This window comes from Pan paniscus, chromosome 10 (assembly GCF_029289425.2).
Source record: "Pan paniscus chromosome 10, NHGRI_mPanPan1-v2.0_pri, whole genome shotgun sequence".
Lineage (NCBI taxonomy): Eukaryota > Metazoa > Chordata > Mammalia > Primates > Hominidae > Pan > Pan paniscus.
Genome location: NC_073259.2, coordinates 45,113,336 through 45,137,647, shown reverse-complemented (window position 1 = coordinate 45,137,647; position 24,312 = coordinate 45,113,336). Strand labels below are relative to the sequence as shown.

General features: G+C 52.0%; 2 protein-coding genes across 19 annotated transcripts in view; both read right to left on the bottom strand.

The window, feature by feature from the left end:
* KMT2D (lysine methyltransferase 2D) overlaps nucleotides 1-16,329 on the bottom strand; it is a 44,882-nt gene extending 28,553 nt beyond the window's left edge. For 8 of the 12 annotated variants that reach the window (XM_063593534.1, XM_034935936.3, XM_055095693.2 and 5 more), the window contains exons 1-8: nucleotides 5,703-5,818; nucleotides 5,411-5,568; nucleotides 5,060-5,205; nucleotides 3,382-4,920; nucleotides 2,178-3,286; nucleotides 1,601-1,714; nucleotides 1,155-1,265; nucleotides 460-564 (exon numbers count right to left, since the gene is read on the bottom strand). In XM_063593534.1, coding sequence (XP_063449604.1) covers nucleotides 460-564; nucleotides 1,155-1,265; nucleotides 1,601-1,714; nucleotides 2,178-3,286; nucleotides 3,382-4,920; nucleotides 5,060-5,205; nucleotides 5,411-5,568; nucleotides 5,703-5,795 — 3,375 coding nt within the window. In that variant the 5' untranslated portion in view covers nucleotides 5,796-5,818. Of the gene's footprint in view, nucleotides 1-459; nucleotides 565-1,154; nucleotides 1,266-1,600; nucleotides 1,715-2,177; nucleotides 3,287-3,381; nucleotides 4,921-5,059; nucleotides 5,206-5,410; nucleotides 5,569-5,702; nucleotides 5,819-5,971; nucleotides 6,138-6,473; nucleotides 6,637-6,802; nucleotides 6,913-7,023; nucleotides 7,248-7,400; nucleotides 7,528-7,776; nucleotides 7,863-12,110 lie in introns of those variants that run through there. The other 4 variants (XM_055095688.2, XM_055095690.2, XM_055095692.2 and 1 more) reach the window with 2 other exon arrangements.
* Nucleotides 16,330-17,189: 860 nt separating this feature from the next.
* RHEBL1 (RHEB like 1) lies at nucleotides 17,190-24,067 on the bottom strand. Of its 7 annotated transcripts, none has more exons than XM_024931273.4 (8): nucleotides 22,050-24,066; nucleotides 21,515-21,654; nucleotides 19,443-19,522; nucleotides 19,106-19,188; nucleotides 18,963-19,019; nucleotides 18,718-18,765; nucleotides 17,835-17,916; nucleotides 17,190-17,697 (listed from the first exon to the last, which is right to left on the bottom strand). In XM_024931273.4, the coding sequence occupies exons 2-8, from the start codon at nucleotides 21,630-21,632 to the stop codon at nucleotides 17,608-17,610; spliced, it is 558 nt and encodes a 185-aa protein (XP_024787041.1). In that variant the 5' UTR covers nucleotides 21,633-21,654; nucleotides 22,050-24,066; the 3' UTR covers nucleotides 17,190-17,607. The 7 variants fall into 7 exon arrangements, with proteins under 7 accessions (XP_024787041.1, XP_057155446.1, XP_008949401.1 ...); XM_057299463.2 differs by having other exon boundaries at nucleotides 22,196-24,066; XM_008951153.4 differs by having other exon boundaries at nucleotides 21,515-21,586; nucleotides 22,196-24,062.
* Nucleotides 24,068-24,312: the final 245 nt, after the last annotated feature.

Here is a 24,312-nt window from a genome sequence, read left to right as displayed (position 1 = left end):
CCTCCTGGGTTCAAGCAATTCTCCTGCCTCAGCCTCCCGAGTTGCTGAGATTACAGGCACGCGCTACCACACTCGGCTAATTTTTGTTATTTTTAGAAGAGACGGGGTTTCACCATGTTGGCCACGATGGTCCTGAACTCCTAATCTCAGGTGATCCACCCACTTAGGCCTCCCAAAGTGCTGGGATTACAGGTGGGAGCCACCATGCCCAGCCATGTTGTTATTTTTTACGAAGGACTGAATTATACCAGCAAGTCAGGGCCTACCACAAAGAAACTATCAAGTCCACCGTTGAGTTCCAAAGTACTTTTCCCCAAGAAAAGTTTGATAACCACTGGTGACTAATGAACAACCATGACCGATGGCCGCTTTAAGAGGTGGTATGGCCAGGACAAGGAACTAGGGTAAGAAATAACTGACCCTATTCCCCAGCCTACACCTCTTGGGCCCTGAACTCACCTTGCTGTTGACACAGTAAGGGTGATAGCACTGAGAGCACTGCGAACAGGCAAGGAGGTGGCCCTCTGCCCCCCGGCCAAAGCTGCCACATACCACACACATGTCCTGGGGAAACACAGAGAAACCCAAATGTCCAACTAGATCTCCCCATCCCACTCAGATCCAGTCTACTATGACGCTACAACACTGATTTGCGACCAGAGTCAGGAACCCCATCCCACAGCGTTAGGACGCTGTAAGCTACCAAGGGACCCTGCTCCTTCCTAGGATGCCTTACTCACCTAATCAGGTCACTTGAATTTATAAAGCCTGACATGGGTGAAGTTAAGAAGAAATTAAAGGAAGATAAGATGGAGTAAAGACTGGTCAGGTGAGAATCACATATGTGACAAAATTCTATCAGCTTCAAGATTATTCAAGTGAGGACACATGTAAGTTCCCTAAGCTATAAAGTTCAATAAGGCAAAGACTTTTTCACTGCTATTTCTCTAGCTCCTAGCTTAGTGCCAAGCTCAGAAGAGATACTCAAGAGAAATGTGATGGATGGACAAACCAATGAATAACATGATTAGAATTCATGGTCTGTTTTCTCATTAGCTGGGTATCCCCAAAAGTAGGTCCAGTTTTCCCATCTATCCTCTCACCCAACACACACATACACAATGTTCACTGTGCCAGGTCTCACTGTATGGTACCTGCATTAGGACAAATTTGTCTGTGTTGGAGAAGAGAACCACGGTATTCTGCATGGTGTCATCATCTTCTTCCTCCTCCTCCTTACTGGGAGAGCTATCAATGTCAGCAACCTGATGGACAGAGAGTTATGGAAAGTGAGGCAGATAAATCTGCCCCCACCAAGCTACTTTCCTCTTTGGTGCTGGGGGAAGAAAATGTGAACCCTTGGTTAAGATGAAGGCCAAAAGCCAGGAATAACAGACAGAACACCCCAGCTCCCAAACTGAGCCTCAGTCTGATAGCAGAGATTTCAGAAAAACCTGCGGGCCAAGTGGACAGGAATTCAGACATAGCCAGACAGGCCCTAGACGAGCAGGCAGGTAGGCAAGCATGCAAGGGACTGGCAGGACTCAGAGGGTGCTAAAGCATGGTTGGGGGATGGGAGGAATAGGAGGCATCTCCTTACTACCAGAGTCTCAATGGAAGAAGCAGTTGACTTTAGCCGGGCCCGTCCTCTACCACGTCCTCCATGGGCTCCTCCACGAGGCCGGCGTCTTCCTGGGAAACTGCTGCTGCGACCCTGAGTGAAAGAAGGGGACAATGACAGGAGCATGTCAAGGGCTAGTGTGTTGGGTTTACACACTTGAACAGAAGAAGTGACAAACGGACAGAGTAAGACAGGTAATAAGCCCAGGAGTCCCACTCAGGGCAAGGGAAAAGGCCAAACTCCCAGATATCAACAAGCGCATAGCTCTAACCCAAACCCATTCTTCCCCTCCCAAGAGTGGTTGAGATGGACAAGGAGAAAAAACAATGGCTTGAAAGAACCAAGTTTCTGGTCCCAATTCTATTACTGAGTAACCATGAAACTGGGCAAGTTACTTGTCTCTTCTACGTATTAGTATTTTCTCCTTAATAACTGGAATAAAGGATCTCCAAGTCTAGGATTCACAAAGCAAGGTGGGAAAGTATCAGTGACACAGGACTGTACCTCTGACAGTGGACTAACTCTAATCACATCCCGCAGCTAGATAGCCCCTCACCTGTTTGATGCGGGAACGGGCTGGGGAGCTGCGCCGCCGCCCCTTCTCCCCCTCAGCTTTGCCTCCGCTGATAGCTGTCCCAGCATCGCACAATAGTGAGTCATCAGTCTCTGGCAGTGAGTCGGTACAGAGCCGTAGGGAGCCCTCATCTCGGGCTGGACTAACATCCGTAGAGACCCCCAGCTCCATGGACAGGGAGCCACCCCCCTCCGGGTCTGGAGAGCCCAGGAGGGGCTCTGAGCCAGGAAAACTGGCACTGGCATCACCCTGGCTCAGATTAGAGATCTCGTTAACGATGTCGGATTTGATGAGAGTGGGTGGTGTGGGGGCCACCGGTGCACGTGGCTCTTCCTGTTCTTCACATGGTGAGCCCTGCCCTGCTGTCTGCTTGCATTCGGGGTAGACCTCCATAGGGGTCACGGGGGCCAGCTCCTCGGGGTCCAGGAGCACAGGGGAGCCTTTAAGTTCACTAGCCAAACTGCCAAGGGTCTGTCCAGGCTCTGGCCGTGAACCCGGAGCATCAATCCCATCCAGAGGGGCTGTGTCTTCCCCTAGGCCAGAGAAGTCATCCAGGGCTGGGGCAGGGCTGGGGGCGGGGCAGGAAAGGTCCCCCATTGGGGAAGGGAGAGGACTGGTGGCACTGGGTTCCAAGGCTGGGCATTCAGGTTCTGAAACTTTCTCAGTCTCCATCTCGTGCAGCTCAGCCTCATCTGAGACTCCCACTACCTTCCCTATGGGACTCAACGGGGAGGGAACGGACAGTGGTAGGGCAGGAGGAGAGCACTGGGAGGGAGGGGAGTTTTGGGGAACCAGGGAATGCTGAAGGAGTGGCGAACACTGAGGAGGAAGGGGCTCCATCAGGATGGGAGAAGCCGGCCCCATTGGGGAGCCTGGAGATGGGGGAAGGATCATAGGAGGGACAGGCTCAGGGTCAGTGCAGTTAGCTTCTGGTGGAGGGCTGATGGGTGTCTCCAGGATGGGGGCAGCCAACGGTGACTCAGGGTCACTGTCCCCTTTGGCACCAAAGGGGTACTCTAACTCCCCCAAAGGAGACAGGGCCGGTGGGGCCGCAGCTGTGATAATGGGTGAGAGTGGAGGAGGAAGGGGATCTGGAAGGAAAGAGAAAAAAGAAGGGCTCTTAGATTAGATGTGCCATGAAGAGTTACAGCTGTTCCAGAATAACAGAATACTAACATCCCCTTACCTGGTGGCATCAGCTGAGGCGACAAGGATGGCTCCCCAGATGGGGACAACGGCAGCTCCTCGGGCAGAGGGGACAGAGGTGGTTCCCCAGGCTCAGACAGGGCTGGCTCTCCAAGCAAGGGAGATAAGGATGGTTCCCCAGGGGGAGGGAACAAGGGCAGCTCCTCAGGTGCAGGGCATTGGCCTGGCTCCTCAGGGGGCTCTTCAGGCCGAGGGGACAGGGGTGGCTTCTCAAGCTGAGGGGACAGATGCGATTCCTCAGGCCGGGGGGACAGGCATGGCTCCTCAGACTGGGGGGACAGGTGTGATTCCTCAGGTTGGGGGGACAAGCATGGCTCCTCAGGCACAGGAGACAGGTGCGGCTCCTCAGTCTGGGGGGACAGGTGCAATTCCTCAGGCTGAGGGGACAGATGTGGTCCCTCAGCCTGGGGGGACAAGTGTGGCTCCTCAGGCACAGCGCACAGGCATGGCTCCTCAGGCTGGGGGGACAGGTGTGGCTCCTCAGCCTGCGGAGATAGGTGCGGCTCCTCAGGCCGGGGGGACAGGTGCGGCTCCTCAGGCCGGGGTGACAGGTGCGGCCCCTCGGACGGGGGGCAGAGTTGCGGCTCCTCAGGTAGTGGCGACAGGGGTGACTCCTCCAGCGGCAGGGACATGAGCGAGTCCTCCGGTGGTGGGGAAGCAGGTGAGTCCTCAGGTGGTGGGGATGTGGGGGAGTCCTCAGGTGGTGGGGAGAGGCGTGAAGCCTCAGGTGGAGGGGACGTGGGAGACTCCTCAGGCGGTGGGGACAAGGGAGATTCCTCAGGCGGTGGAGACAGGCGTGACACCACAGGCAGGGGGGATAGGCACGATACCTCAGGTGGGGGGGACATAGGTGATTCTTCAGGTGGTGGGGACATAGGCGAGTCCTCAGGTGGTGGGGACAGGCGTGATGCCTCAGGTGGTGGGGAAAGGGGAGACTCTTCAGGTGGAGGGGACAGAGGAGACTCTTCAAATGGTGGGAACAGACGAGATGCCTCCGGTGGTGGAGACATGGGTGACTCTTCAGGTGGAGGGGACATGGGTGACTCCTCAGGTGGTGGAGAGAGGCGAGATGCTTCAGGTGGCGGGGAAGTGGGCAATTCCTCAGGTGGCGGGGACAAAGGAGATTCTTCAAATGGTGGGGACAGGGGCGATGCTTCAGGTGGTGGGGATAGAGGCGTCTCAAGTGCAGGAGATGGGGGTGACTCTTCCGGTGGAGACAAGGGCGACTCCTCCAGTGGAGAAAAAGGTGATGATTCAGGTGGGGGAGACAGAGGAGACTCCTCAGGCGGCGGAGAGAGGGGCGATTCCTCTGGCGGCCGGGACAGGTGCAATGCCTCAGGAAGTGGGGATGCGGGCGATTCCTCGGGTGGTGGGGACAGGCGTGATGCCTCAGGTGGTGGGGACGTGGGTGATTCCTCAGGTGGTGGGGACAGGGGTGACTCCTCAGGTGGGGGCAGCAGTGGCATCTCCTCGTTTAGGGGGGCCTCCAACTGGGGCTCAAGTTGGACCCCTGCTCTCCCTGCAGACACAACAACACGATGCTCCTATCTAGCTCAGATCTACTCCACAAAAAGTGTGGGGTCTGGGGCAATGCACAAACTGTCTCTTGCCATAGAATAAAAGGGGATGAATTTCAGGGACCCTGAAACCCTACTCACCTAGTGGTTTGGCTTCACATTGCAGGGGCCCTGGTTCCTTGGGTTGCATAGAGGTCACGTGCCCACCCTTTGGCTGCCCTTGGCATGCAACGTACAGAGCATCGGGCTCATCAGTGTGGGTATCGCCAGGCTCTGGGGGTGAAAATCTGCAGAGGGTACAGGGGAGCAGGCACTGTGGCTCTCACCAGCTAACAAATCCTAGAGAGCACACTGGGGGGAGGCACGAATGCTGTGGATGGCACTGCCCACCTTAGGGCTCTCCTCTCAAAGTCCACTCAATTTAACAAGGCCCCTGCCAATGTCAGTTCTTCCAACCTGCCAGCCCAATCTCAGTCAGTCCCCACCACTTACCTGCTACACACCGGGGTATGCTGCTCAGCAACGGAGCGGATAGGCTGACCTCCCTGGGCTTTGTGACAGCGGTGACAGAGAGAGTAGTTCTCAAACCACTCCGAGTTGGGATTCAGTTCTGCTGAGCCCGCCCCACAGGCCCGACATACCCGGCACGCCTAAGGGAAGGGAGTGGGCAAAACAGGCATTGGTCAGACAGCAAAGACTAAACGAAAGTACACAACTTGTCAAGACAGAGAATGCTGTAGGAGACACAGTTAGGGACAATAGGGCAGAATCAGGGTACACTCACCTTGCACTTCCAAGAGTGAGCAGGCAGTTCCTCCATGGGTGGTTTTAGGCAGAAAGTATGGTATCCTTTGTCACACGTCTCACAAACCAACATCTTAGAGTCATTCCCAGGTTTCCTGCAGGTGCACAGGGAACATTACAGTGTCCTCTCTGCCCTCATTTCCTTTCTTTTTTGTTGTTTTCATGTTAACAGGCCTTCTCCGACTGCCCTCATTTTCAACCCTAACCTGTGTTGTGCCTAAGACTTTCCTCCTGCCCTTCCATTCCTACCTGCAGGCTTGGCACACTTTGCATTCAGGGCACTGCCAGCCAGCACGTTTGCGGGCAGTCAGAGCAGTGTCCAGGCAGGCCCCATGATAGTGATGCCCACAGCTGGTACAGAAGAACAGGTCACACAACTCCCCTGGCCCCTCACACACTGCACAGCGAGCCTCCTCTGCAGGGGGTAGAGACACCACAGGTCAGCTATGGATTCCTTGTAAGCCTCAGCACATTGCTGTACACAAAACAGGCACTCCATGGGCACAGAATGAACAAACAACAAAGTTACTGAGTGCCTGCCCAACGTCTGCCAGCTACTGTTCTAGGCACTGGAGACAAAATGATAAATGAGACAGGCAAAACCCTGGTGCTCACAAAGTTCACACCTATTTTAGTGGGGCAGACCAACAGTAAATAATTCTATACTTTGATCAGTGCTCTGTAGAGTACAAAAATCCAAGGCACATTTGGTCTCTCATTTGCCCTATGACCAAAGATCAGGACTTCTCACCCAGATGTGCAGCCCCCTCACTGTGCTCTGGGCATAGCAGCTGCAGTGTTTTCATGGATAGGAAGGAACCGCTGGCAGTCGCGCAGGGGAAGTGGTAAAGCCGTGGACATCCAGGTGAGCGGCAAGGGATGGAGGCACCGAGCCTGGTGCAGTGGGAGCAGCGCTGCCAGGGTGAAAAAAGAGCCTCAGTGTCAGCCAGCTCTCCCCAGACAAACAGTTCAGGCACTAGCTCTGCCCCAGTATACCCATGGTCCTTCTCATTCCAACCTGACTCTCAGAAGCCCACCAGCCCTGCCCTTCACCTATGCAATCCCCTGGCCCAGCCCCACCTGTGAGATCCCTGAGAAGATGGCCTTGTCCACACCACATAGTTCTGGGCCCTCCTGCCCCCATACGCCTGCCGACCATGCAGCACACCAATGGTGAGCCCAGCAGGACCCTTTACAGGTGGGAAGAGGTAAACAGAAAGGAAAGAATTAACAAAAAGAGGATTGCTGGCTCAGGACTACCCAGCCCTTATCCCATTTCCTGCCCCATTCTCCTCACTCACCTCCAGGTTCTCCTAGGTGGGCAGGTGTAAGGCCCTCAGGGAAACCAATCTGTGATAGGTCCTCACTGGGCAGCACTGCCTCATTGGGCCCTGGGCTCCCCCCAGGGGACACCACTGGACACCGGGGCCAATCAAATGGCAACTCAAAGCGCCGTAGCTCCCGCTGCCCGTGTAGACTGGGCTCCCCGCAGTTACAGAGAGCACAACGCCGCACCGGACCCCCACTGTGGACACACAAGCATCAGTACCACGCCAGGCCCCCAGCAACCCCATGATTTGGCATGCCCATGCTTCCCCAACACTCATTTTCCTAAATTCTCTTCCTTGAAAGCCCTAGACTCTCAAATCAAATCCTCATGTGCCCTCAAACAAGCTACCTGCAGTCCTGAGGAGTCTCCTGAAGCCTGGCACTCCCAGAACTAAGGACAGAGACCTCTCCCACATGTGGGTTGGGCAGGTCTGACTCAGTGGCACTTGGGTCCTCAGAAGCTGCAGGTCCATCAGCTGAATAAACAGACAAACAGCATGTGTCAGCCATCATCCCTATTTAACACAAAGTCCACTCACCAGACGCATGAGATTATCCAAAACCTGAGTGGATCAGAGTGATGATATTTCAACTGTTGTCCCAAAGAACAGAGTTGTTCCATTACTTATCTGCTACATAGACTTAGCTCATGTCCTTGTGCCAGGACCAGAAATGTAAGGTTGCCAATGAAATCTAAAAGCAAACAAACAATTTGTCCTACTCACCTGCCGGTTCTGAATCTTTATCCTCACCAGCCAGCTTCTGGCTGTCCATCCCTCTCTCCGACTGGGCAGGGCCCTCTCGGGGAGACCTGTTGGTGCCAAGAAAGAGATCTATATGCCTACTAAGTCTTCCCAAGAAGCATTTTTCCCAGAATCCTGGGAAGAAGGCATCCAGACCCTCCAGACATCAGAGCAAAGCCATACTACAAACTCCTATACTGACAAGAAAGTCATTCTCCCTAACCTGTAGGGTCACTTCCTCCCCAGATAAACACATATGCTCTTCTCACACTCTGGAGAGATTCTCAGGGGATCCATTTGACTTTCCCACTTCCAGGCTCCTCTGTAAGAGTTCCTGGGGCCATAGCATCCAACTAGAAGCATATCCATTTATATCTAATACTGCTCTTTGGCTTGCCTCTGGGTTTTTGGCTTTTGGTGAGCCCTATTCCCACACCTTTCCCTCAAGTCTCAAGTAAGCTCCCATTCTAGAGGCCAGTCTGTGCCAACCCAAGGGTAGTCATGACCCAGGAAGCCTGAGTCCAGCAAAAATCCCTCTCCCAGAGGCAGAGTCTGAGGCACTGCAAGAGATGTAACACACTACTGGAACTACAGCCTAGCTATGGATGGATCTCCCCAACCGCCACTTGTTTCTACGAGGACATCACCATTACAAAAGAAGAAACTCCCTAATTTCCACCCACTTCCAACCCAAATCCAGCTCAGACCAACCCCCGGCCCATGCCCTAACTGAACTCAGGGTCTCACCCAGCCTGAAGGTCTCAGGTCATTGCCCTTAGCAACACCAACTGCCCTTCCTCTTCAGATATCCCTAGTAGTTAACAGAAGTGGACCTTGAGAGTTACTGAGCATGTGTAGCCAGGCCTGAGGCTAAGCATGCTGGGAGTTGTAGTCTCAGGAAGCATAGAGCCACTCAGAGGAGTTCTAAACAGGGCAGGACATAGCACAGCACAGCGGAGTAGCTTCCTTCCTCTTCCCTCAAGCAGGGTTTCCACACACATACATGGGGGTGGGGAATAACGGTCCCTTGTCCCTTCTTCTAAGAAATGCGTGCCTGTATCAGAGCCAAATGAAACACACTAAAGTTATACCTAAAAAAGTTGAGACTTACACCTTTGGGCATTATTTTCCTAGATCTCAGAGGGAATTAAGCACAGTGGGAAAAAAAAAGAACAATAATTACAGACACGAAGAATAGGAAAGGGATCCTATAGAAGGAGGGAGAAAGTGATAAGTGTTAGCAGCTTGTAGTGGGAAGTGTAGACCCTTTCTCTTAATCAGAGAAGGTATACAGTGTTCCTACAGAAAGTGGTGGTGAGGTGGGGGAAATCCCTAAAACAGAACTCAAACAATAAAAGTTTGAGAAATTCATCTCTCGCCTTTTCCACTCTTCTTGACTAACCAGAGTGACCACACCACCCTTAGCAAGGACAGCCCGTCCTCCCAAACTGGAAGGCAAATACCCCAGTCAGCCACTTACGGTTGAATGACTGGGACAGATGAGACAGGGGGAACCCTCAAAGGTGCCCCAAATCAGTAAATCAATTCCCTAAGAACTACAGTATCACTCTTCCTGCCCTGAACTCACCCTTTATTTCCAGATAGTGGCTATGCCCCTCTGGAGACATGTCACAGGAAAGAAAATTCCTTTTTCCCCTAACACTCTCAGAACTCACTGGATAAAGTAAAGCATCACCTGATACACATCATCTCCATTCCCAAGCCATCTTTCCCAAACCTGCCACACAACCACACTCGAAAGGAAAGCAGGGTGGGTCATCTGGCCGGCTCATACAAAAGCTGCTCCAGAACTTCAAGGAGTCCTTAGAAGCTACCATGGGAAGTGGGAGGTGGAGATGAGGGCAGCAGCCAGGCCCCTCTTCCATTCAGTCATTCAAGGCCTGGCCACACCCGGAAGGTCCAAGGGGCCCTTAAAGTTTTCTAATTCTTTGCATCTTACTATATCTTACCACTACATACCCCTAAAGATCCTCTACCCGCTCTGGTCTCAAAGTTGAGGCCAAAAGAGTCACAAACATCAAGAAGTAAAAGGCAACAATGATAATACAGTGGGTAGGAGGAGGGCTGCCTCACACAAGGCCAGAGGGGCAAATTCCTCAGCCCTCCCCCGAGCTCAGCCCTCTCAGGCTGGTAAGGCTGGCACTGCTCAAGAAGGTACAGAAACCACCTTCATCTGGCCTTGAGAGAGTACTAACATCCTCCAAAGCCAGAGCCCATTCATGGGGCCATGGAAGATGAGAGATTAAGAAGCAAAGAGAAGAATGTCATACAACTTGTACCAAAAATAATCCAGGGGGCACCTCCAAAAAGCCTGAGCCCTCAGTCCCTATTTCCCCATCCCTACAGTCCAGCACAGGGATCCCAATGCTGATTCCCAGTTAATAGGCCCCTGAACATATCTAAACAAAGACCCCAGGTTCCCCAGTCCCATCATTCACAGCCAGTAAACTGACACACATACACACAAGGATTTTTTCCCTGGATCTAAACTGGGGTAGTGTCTCACCAGGCTTTCTCCACAGAACTAGAGATCCCAGACAGTAGGTACAGATCTAGGGAGTAAAACTGTGCTGGCACCCCTCAGTCCTATACCTAAGAGGTCCAAAACAGCAAAGAAAAGGACAGGGATTTATCTCAACCCACTCTCCTTCCTGCCTCCCTCCCAGACCAACAGCTTTCACTCCATTTTCCCAGACAAGGGGGAAATGGACGCTTGGAGAGGTGTAAGGCTGAAGCAGGCCCTTGAGTGAACAGCTCTTCAGGAGGACTCAGGACTTCCTGGTTCCCAGCCTGGACTCAAACCACACCTCTTCCCACCCCCATTTTGGGTCACCCCTCCGAGATGGATCCAAATGGAACACTGGCCCTGCAGACTCTCTGAACTGTGTCCCTGGCTCATCCTGAGAGCAGGCACAGCTAACAAGGTGCAGTCCTACATAAGGAAGTTGTTTCGGGACAAACGGGAGGGACTCTCCATAGAATGCCGGAGTGGAGAGCAGGATTGACAGCTCACCTCACTCCACTACCCCTGTGCCACCTCTCACCTTTCAGAAATCTTTAAAAGGCAAAACCCCTATTTTCTCCTTTCCAAAACCAGACTCAAAGAAATCTAGTATATGTATGTTGGAGCAGATAAGAGTGAGGGAGCAAAATGCACCAGCCAAATCCCTGCTGGGTAGCATGACAGGTGTGAGAGGGGCAGTCCCAGCCCAAGCAAGGCCCACAAGATTGAGGCTCAAGCTGCAGGCACATACACACCCTTTCTCCCCAATACCTTCTGCCAGGGGTGGAATCACTGGTTTCCAGGAGAAAAGAGCTCTGATCAAGCCATTTCTCCTCCAGAGAGACACAGGCCACCCCATTCTGCACAGTTGGTACAGGATCAGAAAACCAGTTAACAATCCCTGGTCAAAAAAGGGTTGGAGAGGTCTGGGAGGGGCTTGCAGGACTGGCCAGGGACTCATGGGCAGCCAGCTCTCCATACCAGGCCGGGAGAAGGCAAAAGACAAAAGCCATTTTTTGCAGCCTACATTCGCAGGAAGTAAATCTCAACGGCCTCCTCTATAATCCTCTGGAGATTAGATCCATCCCAAGAGGAGGGGAGGCAAAGCAGGCTAAGACAGCACTCGGCCTCACTGGGGTCACTTTGCCAGGCAGGGGCAGTTTAAAGTTGAACAGCAGGGCCAGAACTGCCCCAGCCCCGCCTCCTTCTTGCCCCAGCTACCCCCTTCATCACAACTAGTCAGTTTCCACACACTCTCTCTTTGCCCAGTGAAAGAAGGCCTGGTGAAGGATCTGGGGTTCCTTGAGTTTTCCAGGGACTGCTTTGGGTGCCCAACTCGGTAGGAACAACCTTAAAGTCCAACTGGCATAAGTCTGACCTGGCAGTGACACCCTCCCCCACCATCCCAAGTTGCTCTGTCCCAAGGCCCACAAGGAACCCTGAAGGGAGAAGCAGCAGCCTGGGATTGGTGCTGGCATCAGGGCCCGGGTCCTAGTTTAGTCGAGCTCCCCTAACACAAAAATAAACAGGCAGAGAGGCTATCTGGCCAGGTTCCCAAACTCCCGTGGTTCCCTGAACCCCCAGTCTTTAAAGAGGCACACCCCAAGACACCAGGCCTCAGTTCTGCCCTGGTGACTGGCTCAGGTTCCCTTGACAGACCCTGCCAAAGGAACGCTCCCCAGCTCTGGCACCCCCTTCTCCAACCTAAAGGCCAGCTCCGGCTAAGATAGTCCATCTGGCTGTGCCCCCAGTCCAACCCTTTCTGGGCCCTGGCCGGGCGGACTTCACTCACCTCTTCACAGGGCGATCCAGAAATCCTCATCCGAGAACATGGCCAGAGCCCGGGCCGCTCCCCGACCTCCAACCGCCAGAGCGATCACAGCCGCCCCCCGCACGGGGGGGCTTAGGGGGGCCAAGAACGGTAAATCCAGGTCGGAGTGGCCACCCTCCCCCCACAAAAAAACAGCAAGAAGCCAAAGAGGGGTTCTCTGCCTCAGGTTCCAGCAGTTTAGGTTTCCATGGACAGCCCCAGGGCGGCGAATCCCGAGCGGACACAAAGAGAGCACCGGTGGCTTTGATCTTGGGCGAGCAGGCTCCGCATCCGCGTCGCCGGGCGGCCTCTCAGTCCTAGGGCCCGGCCAGCGCCCCGGCCGCCCGCGCCGGGCTCGGGCGGAACGTCGAGGCTCTCCAGATGGAACGTCGAGGCGCCTCCCCAGCAGCCCGGAAGGAATGCCGCGCCGCCCCGCGCCTGGCCCGGATGGAACGTGAGACCCTCGCAGGAGCGCCGAGCCCCTCTCCCCGCCCCGGCCGGCGCCCGGGGCCGCGCGAGCTACGGCGACGCGGGGCCGGCGGGGCCGCGGGGCTGAACCTGACACACACCCAGCGCCGGGCTTCTCGACCCCGAGCGCTCACCCTCGGCGGCTTCGAGCCCCCCACCTTCTGCTCCCCCCGGGGAAGGGAGGAGGCTAGGTAGGCGAGGAAGAGGAAGGGGCGGGCGGTGCGAGCCCTCTGCCCGCTCCCCTCCGGCCGCTCCAGGCCCTGCGCTCGCCTCCCTTCCCCTCTGGCCTCGGGAGCTGCCCCGCCCCCGGCCTGGCCGGCTCTGGTCGGTGGCACCCCCTCGACCCCCGGCTGACTGTGATCGCAGGCGGCCTAGAGGTGCATGGCCCAACCCCGGCTCCCGGCACCGGGGGGTCAGGAAACTGAGCGGAAAGTGGGGAACGAGGCAGCCATTTGCAACCGGAGAGGAAAGTAGTGCAGCGCGGCGCCGCTCCGCCTCCCCCCCTCCGCCTCCTGTTCGGCCGGTAGGGTGGTTCCTGCGAAGGGGCTATTTCCTGGCCCAAGAGCTGGGCAGCGGTCGTGAAGATTCGTGAAGCCTTCGGCGCTAGATCCGGGGGGGCCTTTTGCCCGGGGCACCCCACTCGAGAGGGGGAGAAAGGAGAAGAGGCGGCCCTATTTTGTGTTGGAGCGGAGCGGCGGAGGGATCCCGCCCTCTCGGAGGAAAGGCTGTGACTCTGCAGTTCTACGCACACGCTGCGGGATCCTTCCGCTCCGGGTTAACCCCGACCGCGCCGGGCCGGCAGCAGGGCAGACACGTGGGAACGAAGCACCCCTCCTCTCCGCCGCGGCCCTGGAGCCGCCTCATTTACCGCCCAGGCCGCGAAACTAGGACTCTGGCCGCTGTCTAATTCCATACCCTTTGCAGTCGTTGGTCCCTGAAATTCCAACTGCCCCTGGCTTTGGCCAGGGGCAGTCTTTCCCGGGAGGGGGATGGAAGAAGAGCCAGGAGATTGGCCGCTGCTCAGCATCCTGGGAACTGGAGTCCGCAAATGGAGAAAGTGAGGTACGGCGCCTGGCGCTGCAGAGGGTGGACTCTTGCCACGTTTGGGGACCCGAAGAAAACTGGACGAGTCCCTAGTCGTTCCTCCTGACTCCCAGTCCCCCGTGTGAGGAAGGACTGTCGGTGCCCACACAGTCACTATACACACCTCCCCATCGAAACATAAAGGTAGAGCCTCCCTTTTCAGGGTGCCCCCACTCCCACCTCCAGTCCTTCAAGATATTCAGTACCCGTGTCCCTTTTTTAGTAAACTGAGGTAGCCTCGCTGCTACCTGGCCGGAGTACTGTCCTGGACAAGATCGCAAAACATACTCTTTGCAGGCACCACCCCCCCCCCCCCACCATAAGTCTGGATGAGAAAACATTGGAATGCCTCTTCTGCATCAACGCACACATGGGGTGGACAAAAGGAGACAAATTAACTATGTCCAGATACTTTATATATTCTTAGTTATTCCTCGCCTTCATTATGAGTTACATGGAATTATCTCCATATTACAGATGAAGATTAAGGCTACAATAGGTAAAATTGCCCACAGAACTACATCTAGTGAGAAGTTGAGCCATTATTCAAACCAAAGGCCACGTTTTTCCTAGGATTACAAATAATACTACTACATTTTTTTTAAAGAAGATGTGGAGAAAGAGGCAGGCAGATTAGATCCAATGCCAGCTTTGTGAGGAAAGGGTTTACGATGCTGTCCAAGAGAACTTTTTTTATTTTTTGAGACAGAGTCTCGCACTGTCGTCCGGGTTGGAGTGCAGTGGTGCGATCTCGGCTCACTGCAACCTCCGCCTCCCTGGTTCACACGATTCTCCTGCCTCAGCCTCCCTAGTAGCCGGGATTACAGGCGCACACCACCAGACCCGGCTACTTTTTTTGTATTTTTAGTAGAGACAGGGTTTCACTATGTTGGCCAGCCTGGTCTCGAACTCCTGACCTCGTGATCCGCTCGCCCTGGTCTCCCAAAGTGCTGGGATTACAGGCATGCGCCACCGCGCCCGGCCCCAACAGAACTTTTCTACAGTGATGGAAATGGACTAAATCTACACTATCTAATATGGTAGCCATCAACCACATGCAGCTCTCGAGCACTTTGAAATGCAGGTGGTACAAGTAAGGAACTTTTTATTTTAATGAAATTAAATAGCCACATGTGAGGTGATGCTTTTATATTAGACAGTGCAGGAGACCTTAATCCCTACTGGTAAGAGTAATAGGAGGGATCAGGACTAGGTTTGTCCTCTTCCAGCCACACATTGGCATCATGTTTTCTGCACTGACCATTCACACATATTTGAGCAAAAAAACTCCAGCAGTGATCCCACACTTGTTTTAATTACAATAGAATAAGTTAACCAAGAAACAAGTTGGAAAATGGAAGGCCCCTCCCAGGTTTGCACCCAGAGGCAGGGAGAGGCAGACCCTCACCAGAAAGACCTCCAGTAATAACACAGATAGCCACCTACTATTTCGGTTTTTTTTTTTTTTTTGAGATGGAGTTTCGCTCTTGTCGCCCAGGGTGGAGTGAAATGGCGCGATCTCGGCTCACTGCAACCTCCGCCTCCCAGGTTCAAGCAATTATCCTGCCTCAGCCTCCCTAGTAATTGGGATTACAGGCACCCACCATCACACCCAGCTAATTTATTTTTAGTAGAGATGGGGTTTCACCACGTTGGCCAGGCTGGTCTCAAACTCCTGACCTCAGGTGATCCACCCACTTTGGTCTCCCAAAGTGCTGGGATTACAGGCGTGAGCCACTGCACCCAGCCACCACCCCACTATTTCTTAAGGACTTATTATGTGTGAAGAACTGTAGTAAGCTTTGCATATATTACCTCGTTTAATTTTCATCTCAACTCTATGAAGCATACTTAGCCACTCTTCATAAATGAGAAATGGTGGCTCTGAGAAGTTAAGTGACCGCCCAAGGCCACACAGCTAAGTGGAGGAGCTATTAACCGCTATCACTACTGTCCCCAGGCCTTGAGATTATTGATAAACTGGAAAACTTTAGATGTTTCTAAGTCTACCCCAGACCTCATGAAAATGGCAGCAGGAAGGTAGGCTCATGTAATGAGTATCCCAGGTCAGATGTGCAAAAAGACTTAATTTTAACATAAGGAGAGACGGTGGTGACCTACCAGAAGAACCTCCTAAGCCAGTGAGATTGTTGTTTGGAGTATGTTTCTTCTAGCAGCCCTTATTTCTTTTTAGATTCTGGATCAGAAAAGCAAAAGCAGCTGTCAGGACTTTTGAAAATCAGCATGACAAGCCATATCCCCAACTGTAAGCCTGGAGCCAGGCACTGACAAAGTCACAGCTAAAAATCACATCTAGGTTTTGTCAATCCTTCCCAAGTAAGTACATTGATAGGGTACCTCGGGCTCCCCCAGTTGTCAGAAGAGGTCTGTACCTTCCCTGTGAAGATCTACCATTCAAATAACCCTTACACATCCTTGGAGGAGGTATTAGACTAGTTAGGCAATCAGGCTGGTGGGAGGGTGGGGATCAAGAAAAGCAGAGGCAAACAGGACCAAACTTTCCTAGCTGAAATATCAATCCTACTGAGGCGGTAGGCCCATAAAAGCAGAACCAATAGCCTTTGACACCTAAAAAAAAGTAGCACACCACCAAAGGTGTAAAAAGTACAAAAAGATTAAAGGTATGAAAACAGCAAAGAACGGCCATTTTAATGAAAGACACTGGGGACATGGAGGGCCAGGGGACTGATATGCACCGGAGGCATTATTTCTTACTTTACTCAACACTCTTGGGAAGTCAAAGTCTTCACAACACTTTAGTCTCTGCCTCTACACTCCTTCTCAATTCTTACATCATTAGGAATGAGGGGCTTCCTTTCTTCTCCTGAAACCCCATCATCTTTGAATCCAAGCAAATGCCGAGGCCCCAGGAAGACAGCTAGGTCAGCATGTTGCAGTTGGCCACTAGAGGGTGGTGTTTCTGTAATTAAGGGGATCTTGAAAGGCTACAAAACTTGGATGGGAGTGGCAGCCAACTGGACTTAGTATATGAGGAACCCAGCAGAATAGAAAGGTGGGAAAGGCAAGTAGTAAATCTTAGGATAATGGTCCTTAATAAGTGAGGAATAAGGAATAGGAACAAGGTAGGAGGAAAGATATCCCACCAAAGACCACAGCCATCACTCCTTGGAAAAAGAGATCTTGGCTCTGAGCTCTCACTAGATACATAGAAGTCAACAATAAAATAAAGCCGGGGGCAGTGGCTCACGCCTGTAATCCCAGCACTTTGGGAGGCTGAGGTGGGTGGATCACTTAAGGTCAGGAGTTCCAGACCATCCTGGCCTAGGTGAAACCTCATCTCTACTAAAAATAAAAAAGTTAGCCAGGCATGGTGGCGGGTGCCTGTGGAAGACTGAGGCAGGAGAACTGCTTGAACCTGGGAGGCGGAGGTTGCAGCGAGCCAAGATTGCAGCACTGCACCACTCCAGCCTGGGCAACAGAGTGAAACTCCGTCTCACACACACACACACGAAAAAGAAGTCAACAACAAAAGATTTCTCAATTTATTTGCATATATACATTGTCACCCCAGGGAGCCAGCTCTATTTCAGAAGTCCCCGGCTCCCCTTACCCAGCCAACACCCAAAACCCACCCAAGAGGATGGGTCCTGGATAAATAATGCCCGGGACTCATATCCTGACCCCATAGGTTATAACAGAATTCATCAAACAAAAACAGAGGGCTAGAGGCCAGTGTCCATGAGAGGTCCTTGCCCCTTTGTAAACATTGACATCCAGGCCACTGGAGCCTGGGGAAAGTGTGCAAACATGAGGATGCCACACTGTGTGTCCAGGGGCCAGGAACACAGCTGGCAACCATACCCGTGAAGTCCTGAGGATCTGCCCCCCACTGGAACATGGCAAGTGCCAGGGGCAGAAGCAAGGCAGTTACCCCACACCCAAGGGCTCACATGAGATGGCAGCGACGCTCTTGCCCATAGGAATTCTCCACACGGGCAATCTCCTGGATGACTTTGGTGAAGATGCCTTGAGTCAGCTATAAGAGGAGAGGATTCAGGGCAAAAGTCAGTTCAGTGCCAATACCACCCATTCCCGCAACATTCCCACCACCAAGCAGTACAATAAGGAAAACACAGCTACCATCACCACCCTTCTAGTCTTCAGGCCCAGCACCTGATTCTCTCGAGCAGATGACTCCATAAATGTCGCACCCCAGGACTCTGCCAGCTTCTTTCCTTCAACTGCCTGTACCTCTCTGGAAGCAAATTTGGGACATAAAGATGGAGGATAGAAATGTCAGTAAGTGCTCTGAAAAATCTTCAGAATCAAGACTTCCTGGCCAGGCACAGTGGCTCATGCCTGTAATGCTGCACTTTGGGAGGCCGAGGTGGTGGATCACTTGAGCTCAGGAGTTCAAGACCAGCCTGGACAACACAGGGAAACACCATCTCTATTAAAAAGAAAATGGGCCACACGCGGTTGCTCATGCCTGTAATCCCGATACTTTGGGAGGCCTAGGCGGGCGGATCACAAGGTCAGGAGATCGAGACCATCCTGGCTAACATGGTGAAACCCCGTCTCTACTAAAAATATAAAAAATTAGCTGGGTGTGGTGGCACGCGCCTGTAGTCCCAGCTACTTGGGAAGCTGAGGCAGGAGACTCGCTTGAACCCGGGAGGCAGAGGTTGCAGTGAGCCGAGATCACACCACTGCACTCTAGCCTGGGCAACAGAGCAAGACTCCATCTAAAAAAAAAAAAAAAATAGAGAAGAAAAAGACTTCTTCTGACCCATGCCATTTCCCCAAGTTTTGGGAGGAGGGCTGTGGAAGGAGAAAATATAGGTAAACAAAGGAACAATGGGTGAATCTAGAACTGAGGCTTGAAATATGAAATTGTGGCTTTTAAGATAGAAGTATTATCTTTCTTAAGCTTCAGGTTAGAGACAAAGAGAGGTGAAATGACTTGTTTGAGTCAGTGGAAGAGCCAGGATGAGAGCCTGACTGATTCCCAGTCCATTTCACTTCCTTTTGCTCTGAGTAGCAGAGATTTACATACCTCTCTGGAGAGAGATCTGCCTTGTTCCCCACTAGAACCACTGGCACCCTGTGAGGAAACAGCAGTTACTTCAGAATCCCCTCATTCCCCGCATTCCCCAACTCCTTACATCAAGGCTGGACGACTCCTTATCAGACCAGGCAGGATCTATATCCGAGCCTCCTCTCTAACTTGACAATTCTCCCCTCTGCTCTCTCCCACCCCCTCATGCCCACACTATGTCCCTATCCCCCAGGGCCACTTACCGGGTTTTCCCATGGCCTTCGTGTAGCTTTTGGTACAGACTCTCAATGACTTGGAAGCTTTAAACACAAGAATTGGAGCTATAACTTTATGAGACAGTCCTCAGGTTCTCCCAAGTCCCGCACTCACAACCTTGGTCACTTACCTATGCAGAGAGGTGACAGAATACACAAGCACATAACCATGGACCCCAATGATGAATGAATAGGGCAGAATGCTGTACTCATCCTGGCAAGAAATGGGAAACATCAGTACCTAGATCCAAACCACTAAGATGGCAAAGGTTGGTGGGACAACATCCAGGTGACCCTCCCTGGGGCACGCCCTGCTATAGTCACTTCAACATGTATTTATGGAACAGCTCCAATGAGCCCTGCACACTGTTAGCAGGTAAAATGCTTTTAATACTACTTTACGGATGAGCCACAAAGACTACCAGACTTCATCTCCGAGGACTGAACTGCCACATTTGGATACCATACCCCAACTGGTACCTGCCCTGCTGTGTCCACCAGATGTAGGTGAAACTCATCTTTGCCAAGAGTCACTATCTTGCTGTAAGCTGAAAAGAAAAGAAAAACTTGACTGTGAAGTGCCTTATAGGACCAGCGATGTATGTCCCCTGACTTTTTTTTTTTTTTTTTTGAGACAAGAGTCTCACTCTATTGTCCAGGCTGGGCTGCAGTGGCACGATCTCAGCTCACTGCAACCTCTGCCACCCGGGTTCAAGCTATTCTCCTGCCTCAGCCTCCCGAGTAGCTGGGATTACAGGCACCTGCCACCATGCCCGGCTAATTACATTTTTTTTTTTGAGATGAGGTCTTGCTATGTTGCCCAGGCTGTAGAGCAGTGGCTATTCACAGGCGCACTCTTAGCACCCTATAGCCTGGAACTCCTGGGCTCAAGCAATCCTGTCACCTCAGCCTCCCAAGTAGCTGGAACTACAGGTGTGCACCTCTGCACCTGGCTGTCTCCTTACTTTTTTTTTTTTTTTTTTTGGCAGCATTTTTTAAAGTAGATTATTGGTTGGGCACAGTGGCTCACACCTGTAATCCCAGCACTTTGGGAGGCCAGGGCAGGCGGATCACTTAAGACCAAGAGTTTGAGACCAGCCTGGCCAACATGGTGAAACTCTGTCTCTACTAAAAATACAAAAAATTAGCTGGGGATGGTGGTGCATGCCTGTAGTCCCAGCTACTCAGGAGGGTGAAGCGTGAGAATTGCTTGAACCCAGGAGGTGGAGGTTGCAGTGAGCTGAGATTGCGGCACTGCACTCCAGCCTGGGTGACAGAGCGAGACTGTCTTGAAAAGAAAAGAAAAATAATTACTTTTGTTTTATTGATGAATAATAGATGTACCAAGTTTCAGGGTACATGTGACAATTTAATACATTCATATAATTTGTAAAGATCAAATAAGTGTATCTGGAATATTCATCACCTTAAATATTTGGCTTTTCTTTATGCTAGAACCGTTTGAATTCTTCTCTTCTAGCTATTTTGAAATGTAAAATAGCTTATTGTAAGCTATAGTCACCCTACTGATCTACTAAATCTTATTTCTTCTATCAAACTATATATTTGTACCCATTGATCAATTTATCTTCATCCCTCCCACTCCCTTCCCCCTTACATTCTTTTTATTCTTTTTTTTTTTTTCTTTTTTTTCTTGAGACGTTGCTTCACTCTTGTTGCCCAGGCTAGAGCACAGTGGCGCGATCTCAGCTCACTGCAACCTCCGCCTCCCAGGTTCAAGCAATTCTCCTGCCTCAGCCTCCCGAGTAGATGGGATTACAGATGTCCATCACCATGTCCGGCTAATTTTTTGTATTTTTAGTAGAGACGGGGTTTCACCATGTTGGCCAGGCTGGTCTCGAACTCTTGACCTCAGGTGATCCACCTGCCTTGGCCTCCCAAAGAACTGGGATTACAGGCATAAGCCACGGTGCCCAGCTTTTTTTTTTTTTTTTTTTTTTTTGAGACAGTCTCACCCTGACACCCAGGCTGGTGTGCAGTGGCACGACCTTGGCTCACTGCCACTTTTGCCTCCTGGGTTCAAGCGATTCTCCTACCTCAGTCTCCTTTGTAGCTGGGATTACAGGCATGCGCCACCATGCCCAGCTAATTTTGGTATTTTTAGTAGAGATGAGGTTTCACCATGTTGGCCAGGTTGGTCTCGAAATCCAGACCTCAATCCATCCGCCCGCCTCAGCTTCCCAAAGTGCTGGGATTACAGGCATGAGCCACTGCGCCCGGCCTCCCCTTACATTCTTAACCTTGGGGGTGACACAGATAGATCAGCTCCAGGGAGTTATCCAGGTAACTGGAAAGACACGCTAAGGTTCTTAATGTCTACATCTAAACTATCCCAGACTCAATATCTTGCAAAATCCATACTCTAGCCATCCATCGAACAGGATTGCTAAAGAAGAAATCAGATGTAATGTCTAAATAAATCAGCCCCTTGGCACCAGAAAAATAAATTATGGAGTTGGGTGGGGTATCCAAGCCCTCCGGGTCGCATCACCAGCACACTAGGGGAGAAGTCTACTCACTATTCTCCACTGTAGGATCGTAGCCTTCCGAGAACTCGCCTTCCACAAATTGATGTGCCAAAGATGTCTTCCCTGTGGGGAGCAGTGTGACAGTTGTATCCAAATCATCCATCCACATTCACATCCTCTGTCCTTTCGGACTGTGGCCCAGGACCAAAGGAGACCCCAAATTAACACCACAGTCTGTGAGTGCCTCAAGCAATGCTATCCTTTGTGTCTACCCTCACCCTCTTTTCACCCAGGGTCTCCGCACTTTGGCTACCGGATGCATTCAGAAGCGCAGCAGGAAGCCTTTCCCGCCGCCTTCCCCACCCCATCCCACTCGTAGGAAGATCCAAGACTCCCTAGGATCAAGTCCGCCCCGCCCCAGGACACCTGCGACTATCTGTCCCCACGGAGACCGCGTCCCGGTTTTCAAATTGTGACCCCACCCCTATCCCCAAAGTAACGCTGGGACCACTCTGAGATTCCCGCAGCCAGGTCCGCATTAACCCTTAAGTGCTCCCGCTTCCTGCAGCCTCCACACACCACCAACCTTTATTCCTCCACTCTTCCAATCCTCGCTCTACAACCCCATCCTTACGATGTCATCATTCCTCCCTGGGTCGCGTTCCCACGGCAGCGCGCCTCTTCTGGCTACAAAGCTGCTGCGCGTCCGAGCTCTGCAGGGCGGAGACTCACCTACAGAGCGGTATCCGAGGATGACCACCTTCCTGTAGCGGACCAGCGGCATGGCAGGAGCCCGCCCCAGGGGCTTGCGGAACTGCGGGCTCAGAGAGCCCGAAAACGAGGTCAGGGTGTGAGCAGGCGCGGCAGCTGGTGCAGGAAAGTCGCTCACCCCGAAGCTGCCGTGGGCAAGTTAGAAGGAAACCAAAACAAGCGCCGCGCCCGGAGCTGCCCACGTGATCACAACACAGCACGTCTAACGCCAGGGAGCCGGGCGCCAGGGGAACTACTGAGCCGCGCCGCGCCGGGCTCCGCCCCCCAGGCCGCTCGCCATTGGTCCATTAGAATGGGTAAGGGCGGTGCCGCCAGCAGGAGGGAAGGGTGGGCCTCACGTGGAGCGGGAGAACTGGGAGCTGCGCGTGCGCAGACTGGAGCCGGTTCATTCATAAAGAAACAGAAAGGAACCCGGGGTCCTAAAGGCGTTTGCGCATTTGCAGCCTAGCTGAAGTGGCTTCGAAGAATTATGGATGGAAAATACCCGTTTTGTGGTTTCCGGTCATAAGATTCTAGCCCTCCCTTTTGCATGGTCTCTGGGGTCCTTAGATAGGGAGAAAAACGCCAAAGTTCTAGTATATTCCTTCTGCTTCCCCCAGCCTTCAGCCCCAGACCTATCAAGGTTTCCAGTCTTCCAGCATCTAATTTCAAACTGCAATTCTTGTTCTTGCGGAAATTGCTAGAATTTATGATCAAGTAGTCTGAGGTTTCTTCTTCATCATCATGATCCTCAAATATTCATTTTTCAACAAATACTGAGTATATACTACATGTTTCAGGCATTGCTCCAGCTTTGGGGTCAGAACATGGACATCACAATGTGTCTGCTCTTATGAAGGGAGAAACAAACATACAACAAGGAAATATCAGAGAGTGTTAAGTGCTGTAGAAGACGGTGTGATGAAAGATGACCACTTTATTTTTTTTATTTTTTTATTTTTATTTTTATTTTTTTTGAGACGGAATCTCGCTCTTTCTACCAGGCCGGAGTGCAGTGGCTCTATCTCGGCTCACTGCAAGCTCCGCCTCCCGGGTTCACGCCATTTTCCTGCCTCAGCCTCCAGAGTAGCTGGGACTACAGGCGCCCGCCACCGCGCCCGGCTAATTTTTTGTATTTTTAGTAGAGACGGGGTTTCACCGTGTTAGCCAGCATGGTCTCCATCTCCTGACCTCGTGATCCGCCCGCCTCGGTCTCCCAAAGTGATGGGATTACAGGCGTGAGCCACCGCGCCCGGCCGACCACTTTATTTTTTAAAGACAATACAGCATTTTTAATTTTTTTTTCTTTATTTATTTTGAGACAGGGTTATGAGACTGGCTAATTTTTGTATTTTGGGGAGAGATGGGGTTTTGCTATGTTGCCCAGGCTGGTCTCGAACGCCTAGCCTCAAGTGATCCACCTGACCCAGCCTCCCAAAGTGCTGGGATTACAGACGTGAGCCACCGAGCCTGGCTGAGATGACCACTTTAGTGATACTTTCTCTCATAGGAAACCCCATTTAAACTAAGATCTGAAGGAACCAACTAGGAGACTTCAAAAGAAGAATCCACCAATGCTAAGGCGTTAAGATGGAAATAAATTGGGTAAATTCCAGGAAGAGGGGAAGAAAAAAGAAAGCCAGTTAGCCTAAAGCAGATGAAGTCTAAGAGAATGGCAGAGGCCAGGCCACATAAAGGAGTCTGGGCTAATTCTAAGTACTTGAAGGTATTTAAGCTGGGGCATGACATGATCTAAATTGTCTTTCTAAAAAATCTCCCTGGCTGTAGTGAATAGATTGGGGTTTGAGGGTAACAGGAGCAAAAGGAAGCAGGGAGATTGGCGAGGAAACTGTTACCTGTAGTCCAGGTGAGAGATGAGAGCGCTTGACTAGAGTGATCATGTTGAATGAAGTTGAGAATTCAGGATATTCTGAAGCTAAGGTTAAAATGACTTGTGGAAGGATTGGTAGAGGAGGGAAGAAAGGAAGGAAATCACCTAGATTTATAGAGAATTCGACTATACTATGTGCCAGGTGCATTTTATTGTTATCTCATTTAATATTCACAAAAGCCCTAGGCCGGGCATGGTGGCTCATGCC

Coding starts and splice junctions, on each gene's coding strand:
- RHEBL1 (XM_008951153.4), bottom strand. CDS start 22,247: ATGCCGCTGGTCCGCTACAGGAAGGTGGTCATCCTCGGATACCGCTCT. Junction 19,523..21,514: donor CGATCCTACAGTGGAGAATA/GTGAGTAGACTT, acceptor TTTTCTTTTCAG/CTTACAGCAAGATAGTGACT. Junction 17,698..17,834: donor CATCTGCTCGAGAGAATCAG/GTGCTGGGCCTG, acceptor CTCCTCTTATAG/CTGACTCAAGGCATCTTCAC.